Genomic DNA, 21,841 nt, shown 5'->3' with positions numbered 1-21,841 from the left:
GGGATGAAAATGCTCCGGGAACTACAGTCCAGTGTGAAGTCCTCGGCTAGCTCTGCACCAGTGCCTTTGAATAATGCTGTCCGACTTGGAGTCGGGGGTCATAAGCATGGAGCATGTCCAACTGGATTATCGATCATCGTGTCTGTTGGCATTCAAGACGATCGGCCATTTAACATGGCACTCGCATATACGGGATACTCGATAGGTTTGATTTGACGCTCGTGACGTTTGAAAGCAGTACAGTCAAACACTTCATTCCACGCCGAAGTTCCTGCGCGATGTATATCCGACATATTGGTTCCATTGGTCCGAAGATGGTAACCATTCTTGTGCAAACTTGTGAAAGTAACCATATTCTCAATGCACGAGTGCATGCGAGTCCGTCGAAACTTGTATGACTTGGAAGCGGAGTTATGTAAATACATCTTTAAAGACGGAAAGCCCATTATTTTGTGGTTTTGTATCTAAAGCGTGACATTCACTCCCTTCGCAATAGCTTCACCCAGGGTCGCATTCACATGGTAGAAGATCTGGCACTGCTTGGTGCGGATGGCCATGTCGCTGGCCTGACCAAGATGCCAGACGACATTGTAAATCAGGTTGTTTTGATCACGTTCAGATAGACCATTCCACTGTCATGTTTTCAATCAGCGATTCAAAGGCGAATTGCGCATAGTGCTATTCGCTACGTACGAAAATCCTGGGAAGATCGAAATCTGCCTCAGTGGGTGTGCTGAGGTACTTGACGGCACCGCCAGTCCAAATGGTGTGATTGTCGTCATTATAGGGCCGAGGAGCAAGCGAAAGAAAATCTTGCTGCGACCAAAAGTTCGGGCGATTTCCCTGGTTGTTGAAGCTCATGGCACCATCACGCAAGAAGTTCGCTGGATAAAGTCACTTTAGCATCACACAGCGCAATGGAGCAAAGTTGCGAACCGACGGGATTGAGAGGACAGTTGATCTGTCATTCACAGCTTTAGGCACTACCGGACCGAGTCACACGAGTTACTTACTGGGAGCTGTTTGCTGTTAATTCCAGTGCGGTATCGCTGGGCATCTGGATGAATGAAGTTAAGTAGAAAGTCTCAAAATTATGTTAGAAAGCAAGAACTTACCAGCGTAAGCGAACAATCGTGCTTGCAGCGTGGGATCCTCGCTAGGCTCGAGACCATAAGGCTAGGTGAAAATTAGCCTTGTTAGTTCGCGGACATTGAGAAAAACAAACCATGTTGGCGGGGTCAAAACCGATTTGCTCGACCTCTGTGAAATGATTAGTCCTAATGAAAGGGTTAGTTGTATTGCATGAACACCGAAGGCCACAAATCCGTACGGGTTCTGAACAAGGGTGATCCGACCAATTTCCTGCAGAGGCACATCTTCTACGAGCCACTCTAGAGATAGAAATGTGAGCGTCAAGAATATAGTTTGAGGACAGTAAAACGTGCCTTTGGTCAGGTCTAGGATGTTGTCTGAGAGAAAGTGTTAGTGTCAGCCTGAAGAAACCAGATAAGACCAGGCATCAGACATTTATAATTCTCGGCTTGCTGAGGTGTCATAGTTTGCCAGTAGATTGTCCAGCTGGGGTAATTTCCAGCTGCAATGGCGTCATAAAGATCTTGGACGCCAAAGTCGGGGTTCACGCCAGCTTGCACGATGGCCTCACTATTAGTATTGTTCCTGATGCCTTGATCCGATATTGCGGTAGTTCTGGATCGCGTCAACGGTAAAGAAACCATGCACGTCAACGACCACCTACTTGATATAAACCCACGTGTCATTTTCCTTCACGGCGCGGAATGTGTTGCCACTGAAGCCATTCATATGCCTAGGAATTGGTGAGCAAAGGGGAGGCATACTTCATAAGATGCATACCTGAAACCATAAGGGGTCCCGAGGTCAGACATGGTACGCATGACCTGTTACATCTTGATATCAGCAAAGATAATTACTTGATTGGAAAAGTTTTGCGGGAAGGTACCTGGTAAATTGATTCATTATTCGCGGAAAGGTAATCTAAAAAAAATGTAAAGCCTGCACATCGGAGTGGCTGATCTGTCGCTCACCCCAAAAGTTCTGATGAGGTGTACAGTGTGAGTGCGAGTGAAGTGCTAATGATATCATAAGGAAAACGTACATTGTGATCCAAAAGATTTGTCTGAGGATTACGTTTCTGAGAATGAATGAAGTCTGTGTACACATTCAATATGACAAGCCATGGAGGGATTTGTCACACTAACGAGGGAATTTCGCTGGATCGCGAAGCCAGAAAACAGGGTGGTTTAAGAAGGGCTTTGTGGCATATTAGCTTTAGGAAGCACCTATACATGATGAACGCTCACCCAGTCCAAGATTCCGTCTTCTGTGCGCAACCTAAGTTTAAAAACAACACAATGAGCACGTAGCGGCAATACTAAAATAGGTCACGTACTTAAAGGCGAGCCCTCGCAGGTCTCGAACAGAATCCGCATTGCCCAAATTACCGGCAATTGTAGAAAATCGGGCAGTAACCGGGGTACGCTTGCCAACCTCCGAGAAGACTTTCGCCATCGAGTAGTTCGCAGCCACAGGTGTGGTTACTTCAAACCAACCATGGGCACCTGCGCCTTTTGCATGGACGGTGCGCTCAGGCTTTGCAAGGAGCTCATTAGCAGTGGCATTGCGGAGAATCCTGCGCATCTTACCACTCTCTCACGGACAAAATGAGCCAGTGATTCAATCTGATATATATATTAGGAAGGATCGGATATTCCAAAGAGATTTCTTGCCAGGTTGGTGGACGAAATTAGAATAGGCCCAGTCGTTCCTAGTCTGTCGGACATGTACGGGTTGGGATATCTGCACATAACATGCTTGTTATCTGTGAAGTACGGTTGGGGAGTAGCTAACTTACGCCTCTCCCCCAGACAGGGTGTAGTCGAGTTGAGTAGAAGGATCATTGATAATAGAATCTTGCTCATTCGGACCTTGATAGATATCGAAGTAGGGCTGGCTTGCGTCACGCTTGGCTTGCTCAGCGTGTGCAACGGCGGACGCAGCTCCTGAGAATAGAAGTGCAGCGAAGCCAGAGAAGTACATCCTAGAGGAGGCTGGGTCGCGAGAATTATAGCTCTCCACATTACTTATACGCAAAACATTCCACCTTGGCGAGGACGCCGGTGACCTGCAGGCTCAGTATATCATGTTAAGCGACAAGAAAAGTTGTATATTTGAGCGACAGCCCTGAGATGGTGAGAAACTGTCCTTGACATGAGTTAGAAAATCGAACTTAGGCAACCAAGAAATGTGCTTTGTCTTCTCTTCACAGCTGTGATGAAGACACATGGGTCTGAATCCGTGGTGACCATTCATCATGTTTAAGATGCCGACGACTTTTGACAGTGAGAGTGTTACTTCCGGGGAAAGTCACAGACTTTAAGCGCTGTATGGCGGCCACACCCTTGGGAATGAGGCTTATAAAACTGTAATGTTTATTCATACAAGTCGGAGGGTTGTTAAGATGTATGCATGCTTTCCTGTCGTGGCACACGGTGGGGATAATGGGGATGATGACTAAGCGCATGTCCCGGGACACGGCTGTGCGATGACCCCGGATACAGTGTGCGGGGCCATAATATTACACCCACACGATTTTCAGTTATCCACGTTATCCACCTATGAATTTTGGCCTTGGGTTATCCACCAAGTTATCTACGTGGATAACTGGGTGGATATCTACATCGGTGGATAACCAGGTGGATTTCCACGGAACACTAGGCCATCATACTGGGAAATTAATGCCTCGGGTGAGCAGAAATTTGACTTCAACTGCCATAAAATGCTGCATGTCCCGCGAAGACCAAACATCGAGTCTGGCTCTGGGACACGCAGGTTTTGCCGTGGTGCCAGCACCGCCGGATGTGACAAGTACGAAATGTCGTGATTTTGTAGTCCGTCATCTAGTTATTACCTCTGCAGTAGCTCAGAAACACGAATTTTGCGGCTGAAAAAACAACTACTGCACGGTACAGTATACCACGCGTTCCAACAATGTACCCAGAATTTTCCGCCACGGAAACGGTGCAGAAAACACGCCTTTATGCTTCGAACGCGCCCCTCGATCGCCCGCGTCTTCAACAGTCACGTGAATTGGGCCGGGCCGTTACCTCTACAGTTCGGTTGCTTTCAAATCGCAACTTTCATACTATACACCTGCTGGATGTACTCACACAGTCTAGATTCGGATCAGCGCCGGTATGCACGACAACGGGATTGTGCATATTTTGTGTCCACGGAACGAACGGACCGCCAGTACTAGTGTCTCCGAGAATCAAGACTTCATGAAGTTCATAGTACATAGACGATAATATAAACAAGTACCAGTGCTATCACAATCTCGATGAATGTTGAAATTAAACTATGGACTGACGCGGGTTTGACTCCAGTCTCGGTCACGCAAGTCGAACTTTCACCTGAGCAAGCTCTCAGATCGCCCTCTGATTGATCACTTATCCAATTCTATCCTATATTCCTTGAGTGTCAGTTGCACTTAGGGAGCTGCATGCAACATACCATTCCTGTAGTATCTCCCCGCCTATTGGCGTTTTGAGAGGACTGTTTAATCGGCTAAATGATACCCTCTCTCTGGTGGAAGACCCGACTTACCGAACCTGGCCCCGACCTGTCCGTGGTTCTGCTTGCATCGGGCTGCGGAGTGTCAATGATAGGGGCTGCGTTTGATTGCCCCTGTACCTGAGCACCCTGGTAGTTAGTGGGCGCCTGAATGTCTGCGTCACGTCGTGATCCGGTAGTGGGATTTTGGTTGAGATCGAAGGCGTCTTTCACTATCTGTTCCAGTTCCTCGTCATCAACATCAGCATGGTTCAGGCTACGACGCTCATTTGCCGCTGCACTCTTCATTGCATGCTCGCGAGCCTGATGTATAGCGAGGACAGTGAGTAGCCCGACCTTCTCACCCTCCTCAATCGACATCTGACCCTCCCGCGTGCAAAGGTGCTTGTACTCAGGCAAAAGCAGCGATTTATCAATCTCGTACTTGTTATAAATGGCGATCTTTTCCACGGGGTCCATCTTGAGATTCTGGAGCTGTTCGACAGCTAGCTTCCTCATCTCAAGAAATTGCCACCTCGTGGAGAGCTCGAGTATGACAAGCCAATTGTCTGACAATTTCCTGTCTAGTCTGTACATCCTGTAACCCAAAGTCAAGGATGATGTCGGTGGGAGAACTAACTAAGAACTTACGGACTGTACCAGACCCAGAGGAGTGTCGCGAAGTCATCACTAGTTACGTCTTCGACCCGAAACGCGCTGTCATCAGATGTTCCATCCTGTGGAGCTTGTGCAAGTTTCCGGATGAAAACCTGAGATTCACGCTCGAAGAAGAACCTGTGGACACGAAACAATGTATTTTCAACCTGTGCACAAGTGGCGGTCAGCGCACGCAAGATACATTCAGGACATCATAGCGTACGAGAAAGGTAATGTTACCGCCTGGAAGATAAAACTCTGGATGATGCTGAACGCGCGAAACACCATTCAGAGAGTCGGTCTCCATGACAGTATAGGCTCAGACGATTGATGGTAAGCTGTAGCAAGGGGTTAGAATCTGGAAAGGCTGTCAGACATCACCTCAGTTATATGTCCTAGTCCGGCGCTTCAAGACTAAAATACTCCCTCTGATTGCTCAAGAATAACACGTTCAATCGCAGGCACAGTGGCGCAATCCTAGCATTTAGAAGCGTCAGCCGATCAGGTGAGGTAGGAAGCTGTGGGAAGCCACCGGAGATCGAAGTCTTCATTGAGCATGACTCAACGACGATACAGCCTCCTTTCCATATTCAGTGCGCACAACGTCTACAAAGAGAACCTTTAAATCAAAAGATAACGCACAGGCTGAACACGTGACCCTAGGATCTCCCAGGATGCATTGCAGTTGTAGGTCCAGCTTCCCGGAGTATCATTCAATAGTTCTGTGGGTGACGTGCACTGAACTAGAGCAACTGCCTTGAAAGGATGTGCTGATCGCTCGCAGTCCAATTGCCAGATGGATTCGAGTCAGCAATCTCGCGTTCCAAGACGTATATAGGTGATGTGCTTACCCGGCGCACCATTGTACAAGACTTTCTGATCCCATCATGACGTGTGCTGCTGCATGAAATGGCACACCTTATCAACGAATATATGACATTCCAGTGAGAGTGACACACCTCCACACGTACTGATGCTGATGAAAGATACAGCATGGCTACTCTGAAGTCACGGCCAAAACGGTCAGAATCCTGTGAGGGTCGTAAAGTAGATCAATCTGAATATCATGTAGAAAAAACCCATCGTAGTACGATTCCTTCTATATAACATGGCAACACTTCAATAACATATATACCTTCTCGAATCTCAACGAGATCCACCACGTACTGACATACTAAGTCCTTCCCATTTTCCCTGCAGATCGCGTTGGACGTGGTGGTGTGGAGAAAGTCAACGAGAATATGTGGCAAGGGGTCCCTGAACACTGATCAGTGATCATAAATACATCTTTTGCTCTGGTATCAGACTTACTAGTAACACCCGGAGCCCGAAGTTTGCCGAGTAATGCAGGCCTAATGATCGCGCCAGTCCCATCACTTACACCTGGTGCTTCGCCCGGCCACCCAAGGCCGCCAGGTTCACATTCACATGACCATTCGACTCAACCGCGCCGAATCCCGATACTCGAAAAGCACACATGCCAAGCAGCAAATGCATACGCAGTCAAATCAACAATAAAACCCTTGGACTACTGATGGCATTGCTATTGTTGTTGTGGGAATGATGATCCGTTGGGGCATATCAGATAGGAGTTCCGAGGAATGGCCAGCATTGAAGCCAAGTGCCGGTTATACAGGGTACCGATGCGCCTGTCTAGACAGTGCAAAAATTAGTTTCACTAGTGCAACCATGCCTGCTAGTAAAGAGATGCTCGACACGCAGTGCCCACATACACACCTGGCCACCGCGGTATGTTCCCGTCCCGAATGTTGACAGCGAGAATTAACGCGGCTATGACATACGTCAAAGAGCTCTCCTCAGCTTACATCGTAGACCAGCACGAACTGGTAACACTTAGTAACCAGAGGGAATAGGTTCATGTCAACCTCACAAAGGATCAGCAAGCGAACTTGCCCAACATTATCATTGCATATCACCTGCATTCCAGACTTTTTCATCGTCCTCACTGGTGAGTCATCTTTATCATCTGTTACGACAAATGGCACTCCTGCTACTACAACATTCAATCTATTTCACCCTGCCGGAATGTTGTTACAAGAATCTGGCCTGAATGCATCTTTTTGACCGATATGAGAGTTTAGATTGTATGCCATCATACGGTTGAGAGTACCAAAAACTTGGGCAACAAGTCTAACGAGGCGTTCGGCAAGAGCCAGGTGACGCCTGTGACGCGGCACTGTCACAGATCCTTCCAAAAAATCCAAACACTCATTCAACTATTAATGATCAACGTATATGAATATTCACTTCTTACTAAATGAACACAGTGCTTGTCCCCTGCGTTCGTACTACTCGGGAATGTAGTGTGCATCTTTTGTTTGTCTTGTATTGCATCTAATTATTGATTCAATGTTGATTTTCAGACGCAGCGCGAATTATTGTCTCACTGTGTTAAGCCTCGACCCCACCTTGTCAGGTCTGATGCAATCTTTATGCTCTGTACTACCATGTCAAGAACCATCTTCGCAGCCTCTGTACTAATATCGACTTCCACACTTTGCCTATGCCGCGTCAAGGCCCACTTGCATGCCATGTCAAGCATAGCACATGTCGCGCCAGGCCTTATCCATGCCGCGTTAAAAACCTACCCTGCGTGTCAGCACTTCAACTGTCAGTGCAACTTAGGTCTAACGCGGCCGTCACGCATGCTTTAAGGTGAGCAATTTCTCCATGACTCTTTGCTTACCTCTCTGACGCTATAGCTAAAACATAGATGCTCCGCACATTGCAACGACTTCTCACACAGAACTGGCGTCACTGCGACTCCGTCTCGAATGCTCCATCCCTCCCTTGACTTATGAGACACTCACAGGAGCTATTTTATCTCTGCACAGGCAAAAATCTATGTACCAGAAGTATTGGTCCTTCTACAGCCCAAGCAAATCAATGCTGCGGTCCAAAACCCTGCAACTACGTGGAATTTAGAATACGAGCGGGTGGTAACACCGAACACAGGCAGTAACTCCAAGAACAAAGCACCATCACAACGTTCTCGCACGAAAAAAACTTCGGATCTTGTTATCAGTGTTGGAAACTGAATGGTTCCATCTCCGCTTTCCTCGATGTGCCCACTCCCTGTTTCCTGCACTAGTTTCAACATTGCAGTAGTGTCACTCCGGCATCCTGTGCCATTAATAATTTATGTTTAATCCTGCTCTACCCATTTTGCATAACTCTGACCTCGCCTGCAATGTGCCATCTCGGCCATAGTTCTCCCGCTCTCTGCGCTTGTACAGACAATTGGAGTCTCAAGTCTGCATAAGCCAACTTGTCACATGACACCTAAGCAGCCGCCGATAAGGTGGAGTGGGATTGGAGTTCATGTTAGCGTCTTCTCATTTTCAAACCATCTGTATTGCATTTCTTATATCTCATAATGAGTTCTCTCAATGGTTGGCACAAAGGTGAACGTGCCATTCAGGAGAAACTCGGATTTCATGGAGTTGTATCCCAGTCTTGGACTCAAATCAAAGGAGAAATTCCCGAGCAGCACCGAAATTTCTACTCCACATGTCTCCCATTTATTCCTATCACCACTCTTGATTCTATGGGTCGTCCTTGGTCTTCAATACTCGCAGGTCCAGATGGAGAGATTGGGTGGGTTTCCAGCAAGACGTACGACCAATTGTCTATGCGGGTAGAGGTCTGGGACGGCGATCCGCTCAAGGCGAATGCGGATTATCATGCTGATACTACAGATGGATCTCAGAGGAAGATGCTAATTGCTGGTATTGGTGTAGAGTTCTCAACTAGGCGCAGGAATAAGTTCGCAGGGTCGGTCAAGGCTATTGAAAAGCAAGGGGGTTTATTAGATATCTGCACGACTGTAAACGAAGCTATTGGGTACGTCCACATTCTTTTGAACTTGCTTTAGCGAGTGATAAGCTGGCTGTCCGCAGAAATTGCCCGAAATACATCACGATCCGCAATCTTGTTCCATTTCCACACACGAGACCTCGAGTCATTCATCAAGAGATCAATGTCCCCCCGACTGGCCGCCTTCCTCCAGATCTCATCGCATTCATCCATTCATCCGATACCGTATTCCTAGGCTCATCATACTCGGCCTCTGAGGAAGATGCACCGAGATTTCCATCTCACCTTGGCATGAATCATCGCGGCGGGAGGCCTGGGTTTGTTCGTGTACGCAACGATGGGCGTACTCTCGTCTTGCCTGATTACTCAGGTAAGCACTGCTGTGTCCACATACTTAAATTGATTACGAATCCCCTATCAATACTTAGGCAATCGAATGATGACATCCCTCGGAAATATAGAAGTCACAGCTCTTGCTTCTTTGACATTCCCATCGTTCACCAACGGATCGCTCTTATATGTTACCGGAATTGCTCATAACCTTCTTGGCGCCCCCGCGCAAGCAATTATGCCTTCGCAGAATACTCTCACCACGATTGAAATAACGGGCTATATTTTTATCGAGGACGCATTACCTGTCCGCCAACGTGAAGGGACAGAGCCTCAGAGGAGTCTGTATGCACCCCCTGTGAAGCTGCTCAAAGAAGAACAAGCTTCTTCAACGTACTTCAGTACCGAAGACGCTATACATGCAACGCTTTCTCACATCCAGCTTCATTCTTCCGATCTCGCCACATTCACGTTTGAATCTCCTCACAAGCTTAACGTCATCCCAGGCCAAGCCGCCGTCCTTAATCTCACCTCTTTCCTCGGTGCGTCGCCATACAGGCACATGGCACCCGAGGACCCAAATTCAGTGAACGACGACCGTATAAGGACCTGGACTATTTCGTGGTGCAGCTCGTGGACTTCGGTTGCGGATGGGACAGGCACGACATTTTCATTGACAATGCGCCTGAAGCCTGGTGGTGCCATTACTGGGGCACTATTTGGCATTGCCAACAAACTCTCAGCAGTCCGCCCTGAGTTGCTTGAGGACTCACGTCCGCTTGGACTGGGAGTTACGCTGGTCGGAATAGTAGGGGACTTCGTCCTCGAGCCCACAGACTCTCACGAGGGCCCTAAAATCGCGGTTACACGCGAGGAAGAACAGATTTCTGTCCGAAAAAATGCTCCAAGGAAGCTCCTTTGGATAGCCGGCGGGATTGGAATAACACCTTTCCTCGCTATGCTCTCTGACATTCCCCCACACTTCGCCGAGTATGAAATCACCCTTTTGTTATCTACGCGCGAGCCAGATGTGATGCTCTCTCTTCTTTCCAATGCCATCAAAGCTGCTGCCCACGAAGTCAAACTAGTCGTTCATGTCTTCTCGCACACTGAACAATTCGAGAGCTCCTTGCCCGCTTCCGTATCGCTTCATCGTCATTCTGGATGGATCACTTCCTCGTTTACCTCTGACTTCAAAGCTGAATGTGTGTATATTTGCGGCCCGGAAATATTCGAGCGGGAGGTTGTCCAGGGTGTGGTCGGGAAGGTGAGAAGGGAGGAGTTTGCTTACTGATGTATGTCAAGGTTAGGCGCGGTGTTTCTTGACTTTCTTTCAGAATGTAGGGAAGTTCTTCGAGGTCTTAATCGCACGGCCATAGACATGTTTAGTCTGCACAACCACTTTACTCGGCCCTCGGCCGTACATCAGAGGCTGAGGCAGGTTTTTGTATACGATCGTGTTCAAGTGATAGCGCCTGTGCTACATCTGATCCGCTGGCCGGTTGGAAAAGGTGGTAAAAACAAGGTGACTGAAAGTACGTAAGGACTTGGTGATGAATCTGATGATACCTTTTGCCTGGATAACGTAAGCGATGTCAATCAGTGTTTCACTAAACTGGTCTTTTTCTCATCGTCCTCCGAGCCTTCAAAAGCTCGATTGACAGTCGGCGATTGCGAACGCTATCCTAGAAAATAGTACTGGAATTAAATTCGGCGGTGGCATCATTTTTTTTTGGACGTGCCTCGAGGAGGAGCGCTCTTCGGCAGGATCCATGGGCCCCGGCCCCCTAATTCCCCATTCATGAGGCCTGAAGGCCTGAGCACTGAGCCACTCATCCCCACATCAAGCAGGTAACCAGAAATTACCTTACAAGGAAAGAAATAATGAAAAGTGTTGAGACGCAATCGAGCCCCCTCCCACTCTTTTGCCTTCCCCGCTAACCGAGTGGCTCGTCCCTTATGTTCAAACCATCGCACACGATTGCTTCGCGCTTTTTGCCTTTAAAGGCAGAAACGCGCGCTGCAGAAAAACAATCGCACTCGAATTCCACAGCACGCCTGGTGGTTCAAAAGAAGCGGGGAAAATGTGTGGACTTGCCACAACACACGCGCTATTGATTCATTCCAGGGATTTAAGCCCACCTCGCAGATCATTCACAACCGTTTTTTTTCTATCAAACACTACTACAAAATGCCTGCTACAAGACCTAACTTGGTACGCTTCCAGCCTACCTCACTTCACGCGTCTTGCACTCATGACACACTCTACAGCAATCTGTTGAATGCCCTGTCTGCCACAGGGTTATTAGCCGCAAGGCCGATCTTCCTAGACACATGCGTATACACGCTGAAAATAAGGATGCACTGTACGTACTCGCTCTCTATTAAACCAGATGGTTCTTGACCTGTTGACTATCTTCATCAGTAAGCACGCATGCCCATATGATGGATGTGATTACAAAACCCTCCAAAAGTCCAACGTCCAGACGCACATCAGGACCCACACCGGGGAACGCTCTAAAATGTGCCTTCACCCTGGATGTAAATTTTCTACCACCGATCCAGGCAGCCTGACGCGGCACCGCAAGTCAGAACACGGTTACAAGCCCAAAGCGCGTCACATTCCAGACGGCAAAGCTGCTCGACAGTCCGCCGCCGCGCCTTACCCTTGTATTCGATTTGTGAAGCCAAAGGTAGAGACTCCTGCCTCGCTGGATCTTAATGACCTAACATTTCCTGAGTTCCCAGGTCTCACACCCTGCGGTGCACTCTCGCCCTCCGAGTCCAGCGACTCCCAAATCCCAGGCGAGTTCACGGAACTCTCCTTGGACCGACTCTTCCCCGATCTCTCTGCCGAAAGCTTCACCTCCATATGTGGTCAGCCCTCTCAGCTCCCCGTACACACCCCGAACTACCTCCAGCCTCCGACCGTCCCCGTCGATCTCTCCGCTCTCTACATCGACCCGCAGTTGCTCTCCGATGCCGCGCATCCGCAGCCCATTCACGCTGTCGGATTTCAGTCTCAGTCCCAGCCCATCGCCAATGAGGACTTTCAGTACCAGCCCGTCTCCGGAACAGATGTGAACAACAAATCACCAGTTGATCTGGAGGAGTTTTTACAAAAATATGGCTCGGGGTTCTTTGAAGACCGCTGCGAGTATCCTGAAAATGCACCGTATTCGACGGCAGAGCCCTCGTTTACAAACGAATACAACGTCTATTGAATATTCTCTTTCATCTTTCATCTTTTATCTTTCACCTTTCATCTCGTTGTCAAATCACCTGTGCATCAGCATCACAAATACATGTAGAACTCGGAATTATCATTATTGGTCATTTATTTCACATCACTTGCATCCTTTGTACATATCTTCAACTTCAAATTACTGGATGTACCATTGACAGCAGTACACGAATCTCATGACAATGAAATACAAATTGATCAGAATCTTATCGGACGCGACTGATCACGTGGTTCGAAAATCACATCGTGACAAAGTCATCAAGTGGCCTCTTGACATAACCACTACCGCCACTTGAGCCTGAGATGCACGCTGCCAGCACGTTTCCTTGAGCCACGCCATAGCTCTGTCCACACTGTTTTTCTATATCAATTACCTTTATTTTTTTCATTTCTCTCATTTCTCTCTCTGTCTCTGTCTCTCACCGTTTGACGATATACTTTTGAGTCAACGACATACAGCATTGGTTATCTACTACATCACAATCTGTATCAATTTCGGTTTAATAACTGTATTTCATGTCCACGATCCTCTCCAGCTCGGAAACGACAAACAATTCGCCGACTCCGATCAGTCCTTTCTCCAATTATTCAGCTGCTAGTGACGCAACTTCAGATGGTGAGTCACCGCCATCGTGATCTTCTCTATTCTATTTTGGTGAAATGCGATCTAATATGATGAACTTTGATTTGTGGGCGTTAGAGTCACCCGACCTCGGGGCTTTCACCACTGTCTTTAGGGCCCTCAACCACCTCCAGCCATTCGTGCCTCCTCGAGGGGGTGCCTACACCCACGCAGAGCTTGACACACCCTCCACTGACGCCGGCCCGCCCTCTTCACTTCCGACGGACTCGGAGTTCATAGAAGGCTCTACGGTATGGAACCAGAGCATGCTAGCGTCTTATCTCGCATCCTCGAGCTCCTCACACACACGCTCAACGTTGACCAGCATGACTGCAAGCCCGTGCCTTCCAAATCCCGACGACAACTTTGATGACTCCGGAGAAGAGACGGAAGGCGAGCTTGAACCGCTCATATTCACGTTCACGACACCTAGTCGATCACAGTCTCATAATTCGGATGCAGATCTGAGTCACGACCATTCACTTTCTGATGGTGATATTGACTTAGGGGACCAACCCAGTCTTGGTGACCTCGGTGGCGCGTTTTCCTTTCTTGCTGCGGAGCGTGCCAGAATTGCTGCCCGTGACCGTGGTACAGGTAAAGATAGCTCCACGAGCGATGGCGCTTGGAGAAACGAGGCAGAACCTCGCCGTACACGAAAGCGGAGAAGGAAAAAGGCGAGGGTCATTCAACTCCTGCAGCGAGATCGAGAAAATGTGGAACAGGAGAGCACGAGTCACACCACGGGAACCAGCACAGTATTGGGCGTATCTGGGACAACCGGCGTTATCGCTGTCTCCTCGAACCCAGAGCCCGAACCTGAGATAGGAGAGTCGTCGTCTTCTGGCGATAATGTTGCTGTTACTATGCCTTCGACGCCTGCACACAAGTCATCGTTAGATAGGCTACGCCACAGTCGTTCTACCCCATCATTGCATCTATCACAGATACCCACCAATCCTCAAATTCTTAAGTTACGTTGCCTTGCCCATAAGCTACGACTCAAATTCCCGGAGGACTACGACCGCATTACGGCGTTACTCACGCAGGACTTTAGTGGTGCCGATTCCGACTTCTCAGACCCTAGGGGTCCAGCGCCGCGACCTAGAGACTCTTTGATTCATGTTTTTATCGACCAGTGAGAATTTTTGTCACCTGAATCCAATGGCTGCTAATGTATCATTTCAGTTCGAATATCCTTATCGGTTTCTTAACCTATGCTCGCCGTCACGCCTCTCACTCGGGTAGGAAACGACGCCTCTCCCACGCAGCCCTCGCGCTCCTCCTTGAACGCGGACGCCCCATTACGCGGCGTTGCCTAGCCACTTCCTCTCCGCTGTATCAACCAACAGACACAGCCGAACAACTCGGGTACGAAGTTTGCATTTTTGTGCGTGTGCCAGACGGTGGGAATGGCCAGTACCGTCGTCCACCAAGTGCCAACACCAATGCAGAATCATGGCGCAAGGGACACGCGCGAGCATCATCAGACTCTGATAAAGGCGTAGGTGGAAGCGGAGGCACAGGCTTGACTGCGTCTGGGAACGGCGGCCGTAATGGACGCGTCCGCTACCGAGAGCAGGGGGTCGATGAGCTGTTGCAGCTTAAGCTGCATCAGGCGATCGCGGATGTGGACGTGCCGCGCCCGGGTGCGACAATAGTGCTAGCAACGGGTGATGGGAACGTCGGGCAGTTCAGCGACCAGGGCTTCCTTGGTCCTGTGCGAATCGCACTGAAGAAGGGATGGCGCGTCGAGCTGTACGCATGGGAGGAGGGCCTGAGCCGTGCGTGGAAGAAGGAGTTTGGGGAGGGCACGCCGTGGAAGGATAGGTTTCGCATTATCAAGATGGAGGATTTCGGAGAGGACTTATTAGAGGTCGAATAGGGGCGGTGAGCGGCGCTGTCTGTGTTTAATTGTTTTGTCGAGATGTACGTTCTTTTGTTGTTGTGCATGTTGTTACGGGGGAGTTGGCCTTTATGCTGACTCAACGATACGGTTCCTTTTATCTCGGTCTGTAACAAGCATCCACAAATTTATTTCCCAAGCAGTTATGAGTTACTGTTATCATAGGTTTTGTGGAACATCAATTACGTTCTCGTATACGTAGCTATGTCCATCATGGAAATTACGAAGTTAACATAGACTCTTCTCCAGCTTCCTGTCAAAGGATTCCAAATGGTCCGGTCCTCAGAGACCGCGTTGCTCTCTATGTAGTATGGAGTAGCTATCGTTGAGGATGGTTACCAATTAATACTGGTCGCTTCATGTATGGGATTGGCATCAAGGTCATCGATTATTCACAAAATTCTCGTTTGACCTTTCAAAGGACATATATGCGGTCGGCGAAGGCCATGGCCTTGTCGAAATCCGCTTTCCTGTCAAAGAGAAGCTTTTAGCTCTCACAGAACGCAGTGGTATAGAGCTTTATGACATCTAGAACCTGTCAAAGGCACCGCAGCTTCAGGCAACATTTATGCTGTCCATCCGTTCAACCCACTTCGGATTTCGATATCCTTCAGTTTTCCATGGTGCCTCGGGTGTGCGCATCTCGCGACACCAGATGAACGTTAGGTCTGGACAACAAACCCCGCAGATCGCATTACTAAATATGCGTGACAGGATACTCTGATTGGATGTTTGTCATACCCACTCGCCTGATATTCCTCCAGGATGGTTTATTGTGGCCTCTGGACTGACCGTTCCATGACGATCATTGGGTCCACGTAATACTAATAGTCGCTGCTTCCGACTCCTAAACGTGAGCATATTTAGATCTCGTGTTATATGGGTTGTTCGTAAAGATCACGGGTCCGAGGTGCGTGTGCTAGATTTCAATCCCTCCGCCGTGGCGCGCGGCATCGACAGGGTAGTTCGGGAACGTACGACTTTCTCCTGGCACAAAGAAAAGTTTGGGCAGTATTTGCCAGTGACAACCTACCTCCCTTAGGTAGAGGTAGTCAGTGACCGTACTCTTGATACCTTTGATGTCATGCTAGACGAGGGGATGATGGTGATGTTCTTAGATGTGAGTGTGTTTTTACCTGTCAAACCAGAAGATAACCATCTCCGTCCCCCTCAATAGGATGAGATGATGGAGATCAGCTCATAGCCCATGTTTCACCAAAGTCGTCAACAGTGGGTTAACATGATTATATACACCAGTATCCGGGACTCATTCTGTTCCTGAAATTCACGTTTCAACCAACAGCGGGCTTGTTTTGATCAGCTTTGTATTCCTACCTGACCGGCACATGGACGTGAGTGCATTGAGTCCATGTTATTGATGATATGCAAAACGTACTTGGCAGAAGCTTGATTCTGTACAGTGCCCTCGCCGCTTGACTTGGGAGTCACTTCATGCATGCGATCAAGAACCTTTGGAGTCTTGGAAGATAGCACTTTCAGGTGATGGTCGACAGCAAGGGCATAACCTCACAGAAGAGCTGTTCAAGGGGAAGATCCAGCGGGAAAGGGATGGGGACACCGATACGATCAGCAATATTTCTAGGTTATTCGCTCAAGAATGGTGTTGTCGTGCAAACACGCACCCAAAACTGTAGACTTGTTTGCGTGACCGCCCATCTGGGAGTGCCGACAGTAACTCATTGCGTCAGGCCGTGCTTATTGCTCTAGCACGTCCAGATCTTGAATCCTCGTTGTCATACACCCATTCGCCGCCGCTCACAGTGGAAGCTCGATGCCCAAAGATACTCAATATACCAAGGCCATCCAAATGCACCTCCCGCCCACAACAGAACATGCAATCCTATAAACTAAGTCATCCCGAACCCGACCACTGGCAACACCAACCCTACTATGTGAAAATTAAACGCTATGATCAGACTTGAGTACAAATCAGCGTATACGTGGGTGGGAAGTAACATATATCGTCTGTCCCCAGATAATAGACTGGGGCAAGAGGGTATTGACGAGAGTCCGGTCATATATAATTGTCTGTATTCCAAACGACGCCGAATAAGCCACATGATAAGAGGTCATACCGTCTGGTCTGCAGTTGGCGCATCGGGTATGGGTGTAAGCACAGGGGCATCAGAGAAATGTAGTGGCGCGTCGGACATAAGAGCAAGCATAAGGGCATCCGAGCCACGTATATGAAGGTCCTGACCGACATTCCAGAGATGGAGGTGCATGCGGGTTGCGAGGATCGCAAGGACATAGAACTGGAGGCTGTGTGTGTTTTAGGAAGTCGTTAGCAGCGGAGTTTGGAGATGCATACTTTTCGAAGACGGAGTGAATTGCGTACTGGGTGTGAGGAGTATCAATGACTTGATCATAAAAGGTATCGGGGATTTGCGTACTTGGGAAAACAGCATTGGCATGAGGACGTTCACGGCCGCAAGAACTTTCATAACAAGGGTCATCACTGATGAGCACAGAAATATATGCATGTCTTGACTCACACAGACCGCATGCATAGTAGAATATATTATGCTTCACCAGGACGGTGTACAGGGGGCCGTTGACTGTCCGCCAGTTCTGCATGGCACGTATCAATGTGAGAGAGATTAGTCCTAGGGAGAGCGTGATCAGCGCGGGCCTGTAGTGTAGGTATTGTCTCAATTCCCAACGACATACCCAGTTCAAATACAAACAAGAGAAGAAACGGCATGGAGAGTTGGATACCATGCGAGGTCCGGTAGCAGCCTGTGATGCCTGGAATCGCGCTGGTCATAACTGTAAAAGTGGAGTCAATATGTCGGAATAGTAGTAGGGGAAGAACAACCATGTGAGGCGGCAATAGTGGTGAAAGCAACATCGATGGACGCTATTACAAAGGTCTAACTCGTTCATCAATTGTAAGCTTGAGTGTGTCGAGGGTATGGGACTCACAATAGCGGTGCATACCGTGGCTACCAGAACGAATTTATTATTGTTCCAGAGCGCATATGTTCTGAGCACAAAAATGGCTGGATAAGTCGGATCAGAAGCACATGTATGTCACGGAGGAATGGGAAATACATTCAGAGCAAACGACGGATATGAAGCCGAAACCTGTGAGAGGAAAGGGCAGCGCTCGACAAGGACGTGCATTCAGCATATACCGTGCACGTACTTGAGTAAATATTGATCAACATCAGGCATTTCTAGTGAAGTCATGAAGTAGGCGTCATCCACTAGACTGCGCATTGACACACCTCGGAATGGTTGTCCGGGGTGAAATACACTGAGGCACAACATGTCAATTTATTGTAGAGAGGATGTGTGCTGGAGCTGAACGCACGATATAAATCCAAGGTGATAATGACAAATGGGACATTTCGTGTGATGATATATAGGCATTTTACCTTGTTCCAGCGCGACCGAAGTAGGAATGTCCACTTTCAAGGCGCAATATATTGATCATCAATATGAAAACCGAGGCAGATCAGAAAACAAGTAGCACCTCTTCGTGAAGTGACCAAGCATAATAATAGGTCTGGACATGCGAATTTAACAGCAGACAGTCGGAATATATCGGGTCGCGCCTACCCAGAATGTGGCCGTTGACACTAAGCCGCTGTCACGTTAGAAAAGGAAGGAGTAGTTCAGATAGGACGCACCGCATAGGTACTGGTGGCGCATGGGAAGTATATTTGTTAATATCTGACCTCGTATTAACAAGAAAGCGACGCACCGTTAAGAACTGCAGACTACTGGCCGCTGCGACATCGTCAGCTGAATACTGCATCTGTTCAAGAGGTAAAAACGGTTCACATCAGGCCACCAGGAAAAACCTCCGCCAGGAATTCAAAGTAAGTAATTATTTAAAGGGACGTTCACACCTGGGAGTTTATGCATATATGGTTTATGCCCATCCCTGCTTACATTTCCAATCAATAGCATCCGACTTGTACGTGGGTGTGAGCAAACCAAGACCAATAGCATTACAATTGTCAATATTGTCATGTTGCTAGTAGCCACGAACAAATTCGAACAGACGTAGCTTCGTCTGGCTCTAGAGTCAATGACACGATCTAACGAAGTTGGGCTGAACCGAACGTTAGCTCGAGTGGGACACAAGCAGATGGAGCCGCTGGGGGGGCGGGAAACTTGCTTACGAGTTCGACCGTGCGCTGACTCTCGCATGGCACCATCAACAAATATACTTTATTCGCACTACACCGACGACGAAACGGTGCGGCAACAGAAGTTACAACATGTACCGGGGGTGGGCGCAAAGAACGAGTAACAAACTCATTAAGTAGACGGTAGGCCAGAGTCAAAATGAGGAGAAATTGCGTAGATACATACCAGAAAACACGAGCAAGCTACATCATCCTACACCTTGATAACATTCAAATTACAAAAATGAAAGGTAGAGCGCAATCTCTGTTTGCCAAGCACCATACATAGCCAAGAGACTATGGAGTGATTACTGAGCAAAGAGAAGATGAGATCCCAAAGAAGAAATCCCCCGACGACGCAAGCCAGTAGTGCAGCAGCAAGGTCATCATGTCCTCCAAGTTGCAAGCAGAGCTCGGAAGAACAAGGGCGGCAAAAATTTGATAACCAAAGAATGAGGGCGGTGCCCTCATAATAGTGGTTAAACTATTAAGAACAGATACTACACTTGATCTAAGCCAAAAGGCCAGAGTGGTAAGGATTCAGATTGTGACCAACTCCCTTTTATACGAAAGGACAAGAGTGCACGGGCCACCATTTCGATTTGGGCATAAGCCTAACAAGGACAAACAACACTCTTGAACACCACCCATCTCTGCCATCTGCCTCCGAAGCTTCAAAACTAATTGTCAAGTCTTAACCTGTCAAGAACTCAAATTGTAACGTGACCGCCACCCTTGCATTCTCGGCCTGTCCTACAACACCCACATCTGAACGCTGCGTCCTTGTGTTCCCTGCTGCCTCCCAATGCATCTCACACTGCCGCTTCCTTCCGAAGTTCCGCTCCAGTTGCTTGCCCTTGCATTATCTGGGACCAACCTCCTGCTATATTCCTTAACGCCTCCTAGCAACCTGCTGTTAAAGTCCGACTCAGGAATGGTCTCGACGGAATATGGACGACCGTCACCAAATGGTATAATGTTTGTCATCGACCGATGTTCGACCTATTACAGCATGAACGGTGAGTCGTTCTTACGCTATGAACAATTTTTCATTTCTATGCAGCTTAGCATGCTACTTACCCTAAAAAACGAGTTACGAGCCCATCCATACTACGAGCACCTCAGTTCCTACTTCCCTTCAATAGAATGTGTGCTAACATCTCAAGCAGAATATATTCTTACTAGGTACTCGCCACATACACGAGAGTTCCTATGAACGACCAAGATGACGTATTCCTACTAGCTCATTGTCCCGTCTGCTCGCCTCAGTTCGCTTAACCTGCCCCGCACTCCCATAAGTTTAAGTCGGAGACAAATGAACAGACACAAACATCTGGCCTGAATGCGCATGATCAAGCGCATGTTGAACTATCCGCGAGACACGGGGAACTCACATCATGGCCCCGCGTGTCAAATAGCCGGCCAAGTAAAAGGTAAAAAAATCCAAGCCCTTAACCTGGATAGGCACCGAGAAGTGCTGCCTGGTGACCAGCGTAGTAGCTACATGTATTTAGAATAGAACATCCCTTCGGTTGACCTGTCTATCAGGAACTGTATCAAAATGCCATCAAGCTGAAGGTGTGCTGTCATGTATTTTGCAAATGATGTTATTAATTTATTCAGCAAAGGTAAGACTTCCCTTCGACTTTGCAACATGCTCAAGGACATTCGTAGGCGGCTCTGCTACATTCGTCACATCGTGAACTACGCGAGAGTTGTCATTTGAATATTTCGAGACTGCAATCAAGGAGGGGAAGACAGGCCCACGTTATCCTCCAAGCGGACCACCTTAGATTTAGGGATAAAAACACGATGCTCATCAACCCAATTCAAGACCTTCTCAAAGTTTCTGCATTGGTGAGGAACGTTGAAGTTAGGAAAAGGATTTTCGAGTCCCTCCACCCAGTCGTAAGTTAGCATCGCCACATCGCCACGACACATAATATTCTGCCTGAGCATTTCGATGCAATATTGGTTTGAGGTATAACATATTAGTAAGCAGGATGTGGGCTGGAGAGGAAACAGTGTACCTACCGAGGCGAGTGCGCCAGGGGGATTCGTGGGAGTCATGGCCCGAGGAATCATCATAGTCACCCCAGCTGACTCTGCGAAGCATGTCCTACAGCGGAGTGAGTAAAGATCGACTAGCCTCCCTGTATTACAACTGACTATACAATGGAGCTGGTGAATGACTTCTACAATTGCCATGTAACCTCCACCGTATTCATCCGGATACCTAGTCATGGCGGGAGAAGGTTTCTCCCCAGTCCTGAGCAATTGCTCAAGCGTCATACGAACTGGACGCGCTGGGAAATATAGTCCGGATCAGTAAATGTCTATGATGTGAGTGAAGCATAGAGCGCAACCATTAAGAGACATCCTATCCCAAGCGGCGTTGATTTCTGGAGACGGGCTGCCACGATATATAGAAGGGGTGCCCAGAGTTCCATTGAATCTTATAATGCCGATAGATTCAATCGCCTCGTTTGCTGGGGCTG

At 48.3% G+C, this 21,841-nt stretch overlaps 8 protein-coding genes across 8 annotated transcripts; 3 read left to right on the top strand and 5 right to left on the bottom strand.

Annotated features, from left to right (window-relative positions):
- Positions 1 to 340: 340 nt before the first annotated feature.
- On the bottom strand, positions 341 to 3,186 carry BJ212DRAFT_582808 (catalase-like domain-containing protein). The gene is made up of 20 exons (XM_041343573.1): positions 2,891 to 3,186; positions 2,766 to 2,835; positions 2,682 to 2,717; positions 2,429 to 2,628; positions 2,340 to 2,370; positions 2,238 to 2,289; positions 2,135 to 2,187; positions 2,064 to 2,073; positions 1,979 to 2,013; positions 1,873 to 1,916; positions 1,757 to 1,825; positions 1,526 to 1,707; positions 1,446 to 1,469; positions 1,331 to 1,391; positions 1,226 to 1,277; positions 1,116 to 1,176; positions 1,014 to 1,057; positions 937 to 961; positions 694 to 884; positions 341 to 632 (listed from the first exon to the last, which is right to left on the bottom strand). Exons 1-20 carry the CDS (start codon positions 3,073 to 3,075, stop codon positions 465 to 467), a joined length of 1,593 nt encoding a protein of 530 aa, XP_041189449.1. The 5' UTR covers positions 3,076 to 3,186; the 3' UTR covers positions 341 to 464.
- A 1,416-nt stretch (positions 3,187 to 4,602) lies between these two features.
- BJ212DRAFT_1278788 (uncharacterized protein) lies at positions 4,603 to 5,551 on the bottom strand (the record flags this gene model as incomplete). Its single annotated transcript, XM_041331450.1, has 3 exons — positions 4,603 to 5,185; positions 5,239 to 5,411; positions 5,468 to 5,551. 3 exons carry the CDS (start codon positions 5,549 to 5,551, stop codon positions 4,603 to 4,605), a joined length of 840 nt encoding a protein of 279 aa, XP_041189448.1.
- Positions 5,552 to 8,641: 3,090 nt separating this feature from the next.
- BJ212DRAFT_1278896 (uncharacterized protein) lies at positions 8,642 to 10,705 on the top strand (the record flags this gene model as incomplete). Its single annotated transcript, XM_041331456.1, has 3 exons — positions 8,642 to 9,108; positions 9,165 to 9,451; positions 9,510 to 10,705. 3 exons carry the CDS (start codon positions 8,642 to 8,644, stop codon positions 10,703 to 10,705), a joined length of 1,950 nt encoding a protein of 649 aa, XP_041189447.1.
- Positions 10,706 to 11,375: 670 nt separating this feature from the next.
- On the top strand, positions 11,376 to 12,816 carry BJ212DRAFT_1589609 (uncharacterized protein). Its single transcript, XM_041342465.1, has 4 exons — positions 11,376 to 11,626; positions 11,683 to 11,777; positions 11,837 to 12,104; positions 12,160 to 12,816. Exons 1-4 carry the CDS (start codon positions 11,603 to 11,605, stop codon positions 12,493 to 12,495), a joined length of 723 nt encoding a protein of 240 aa, XP_041189446.1. The 5' UTR covers positions 11,376 to 11,602; the 3' UTR covers positions 12,496 to 12,816.
- Positions 12,817 to 13,327: 511 nt separating this feature from the next.
- Positions 13,328 to 15,162, top strand: BJ212DRAFT_1484119 (uncharacterized protein; the record flags this gene model as incomplete). Its single annotated transcript, XM_041340738.1, has 2 exons — positions 13,328 to 14,415; positions 14,466 to 15,162. 2 exons carry the CDS (start codon positions 13,328 to 13,330, stop codon positions 15,160 to 15,162), a joined length of 1,785 nt encoding a protein of 594 aa, XP_041189445.1.
- A 1,930-nt stretch (positions 15,163 to 17,092) lies between these two features.
- Positions 17,093 to 19,105, bottom strand: BJ212DRAFT_582311 (uncharacterized protein). The gene is made up of 15 exons (XM_041343572.1): positions 18,914 to 19,105; positions 18,840 to 18,849; positions 18,769 to 18,788; positions 18,683 to 18,715; positions 18,521 to 18,617; positions 18,435 to 18,463; positions 18,353 to 18,383; positions 18,259 to 18,291; positions 18,130 to 18,206; positions 18,023 to 18,077; positions 17,875 to 17,973; positions 17,700 to 17,810; positions 17,598 to 17,641; positions 17,516 to 17,541; positions 17,093 to 17,466 (listed from the first exon to the last, which is right to left on the bottom strand). The coding sequence occupies exons 1-15, from the start codon at positions 18,965 to 18,967 to the stop codon at positions 17,274 to 17,276; spliced, it is 912 nt and encodes a 303-aa protein (XP_041189444.1). The 5' UTR covers positions 18,968 to 19,105; the 3' UTR covers positions 17,093 to 17,273.
- Positions 19,106 to 19,607: 502 nt separating this feature from the next.
- BJ212DRAFT_1377392 (uncharacterized protein) lies at positions 19,608 to 19,817 on the bottom strand (the record flags this gene model as incomplete). The annotated part of the gene is made up of 1 exon (XM_041336513.1): positions 19,608 to 19,817. The coding sequence occupies one exon, from the start codon at positions 19,812 to 19,814 to the stop codon at positions 19,641 to 19,643; it is 174 nt and encodes a 57-aa protein (XP_041189443.1). The 3' UTR covers positions 19,608 to 19,640.
- A 1,269-nt stretch (positions 19,818 to 21,086) lies between these two features.
- On the bottom strand, positions 21,087 to 21,803 carry BJ212DRAFT_1279090 (uncharacterized protein; the record flags this gene model as incomplete). Its single annotated transcript, XM_041331466.1, has 4 exons — positions 21,087 to 21,373; positions 21,438 to 21,462; positions 21,513 to 21,649; positions 21,710 to 21,803. Coding segments are annotated over 4 exons (543 nt in total), but the record flags the coding sequence as incomplete, so codon positions are not given.
- Between the last annotated feature and the right edge of the window lie 38 nt (positions 21,804 to 21,841).

Source organism: Suillus subaureus (assembly GCF_016647635.1).
Source record: "Suillus subaureus strain MN1 chromosome Unknown BJ212scaffold_32, whole genome shotgun sequence".
NCBI lineage: Eukaryota > Fungi > Basidiomycota > Agaricomycetes > Boletales > Suillaceae > Suillus > Suillus subaureus.
This window is presented reverse-complemented; position numbering and strand designations above follow the sequence as displayed.

Coding starts and splice junctions, on each gene's coding strand:
- BJ212DRAFT_582808 (XM_041343573.1), bottom strand. CDS start 3,075: ATGTACTTCTCTGGCTTCGCTGCACTTCTATTCTCAGGAGCTGCGTCC. Junction 1,917..1,978: donor ATAATGAATCAATTTACCAG/GTACCTTCCCGC, acceptor AAGATGTAACAG/GTCATGCGTACCATGTCTGA. Junction 1,177..1,225: donor GTTTTGACCCCGCCAACATG/GTTTGTTTTTCT, acceptor ATTTTCACCTAG/CCTTATGGTCTCGAGCCTAG.
- BJ212DRAFT_1589609 (XM_041342465.1), top strand. CDS start 11,603: ATGCCTGCTACAAGACCTAACTTG. Junction 11,627..11,682: donor CTGCTACAAGACCTAACTTG/GTACGCTTCCAG, acceptor CACACTCTACAG/CAATCTGTTGAATGCCCTGT. Junction 12,105..12,159: donor TTCGATTTGTGAAGCCAAAG/GTAGAGACTCCT, acceptor CTGAGTTCCCAG/GTCTCACACCCTGCGGTGCA.
- BJ212DRAFT_582311 (XM_041343572.1), bottom strand. CDS start 18,967: ATGCAGTATTCAGCTGACGATGTCGCAGCGGCCAGTAGTCTGCAGTTC. Junction 18,716..18,768: donor TGTCAACGGCCACATTCTGG/GTAGGCGCGACC, acceptor TCGCATGTCCAG/ACCTATTATTATGCTTGGTC. Junction 18,078..18,129: donor CCACGGTATGCACCGCTATT/GTGAGTCCCATA, acceptor TGAACGAGTTAG/ACCTTTGTAATAGCGTCCAT.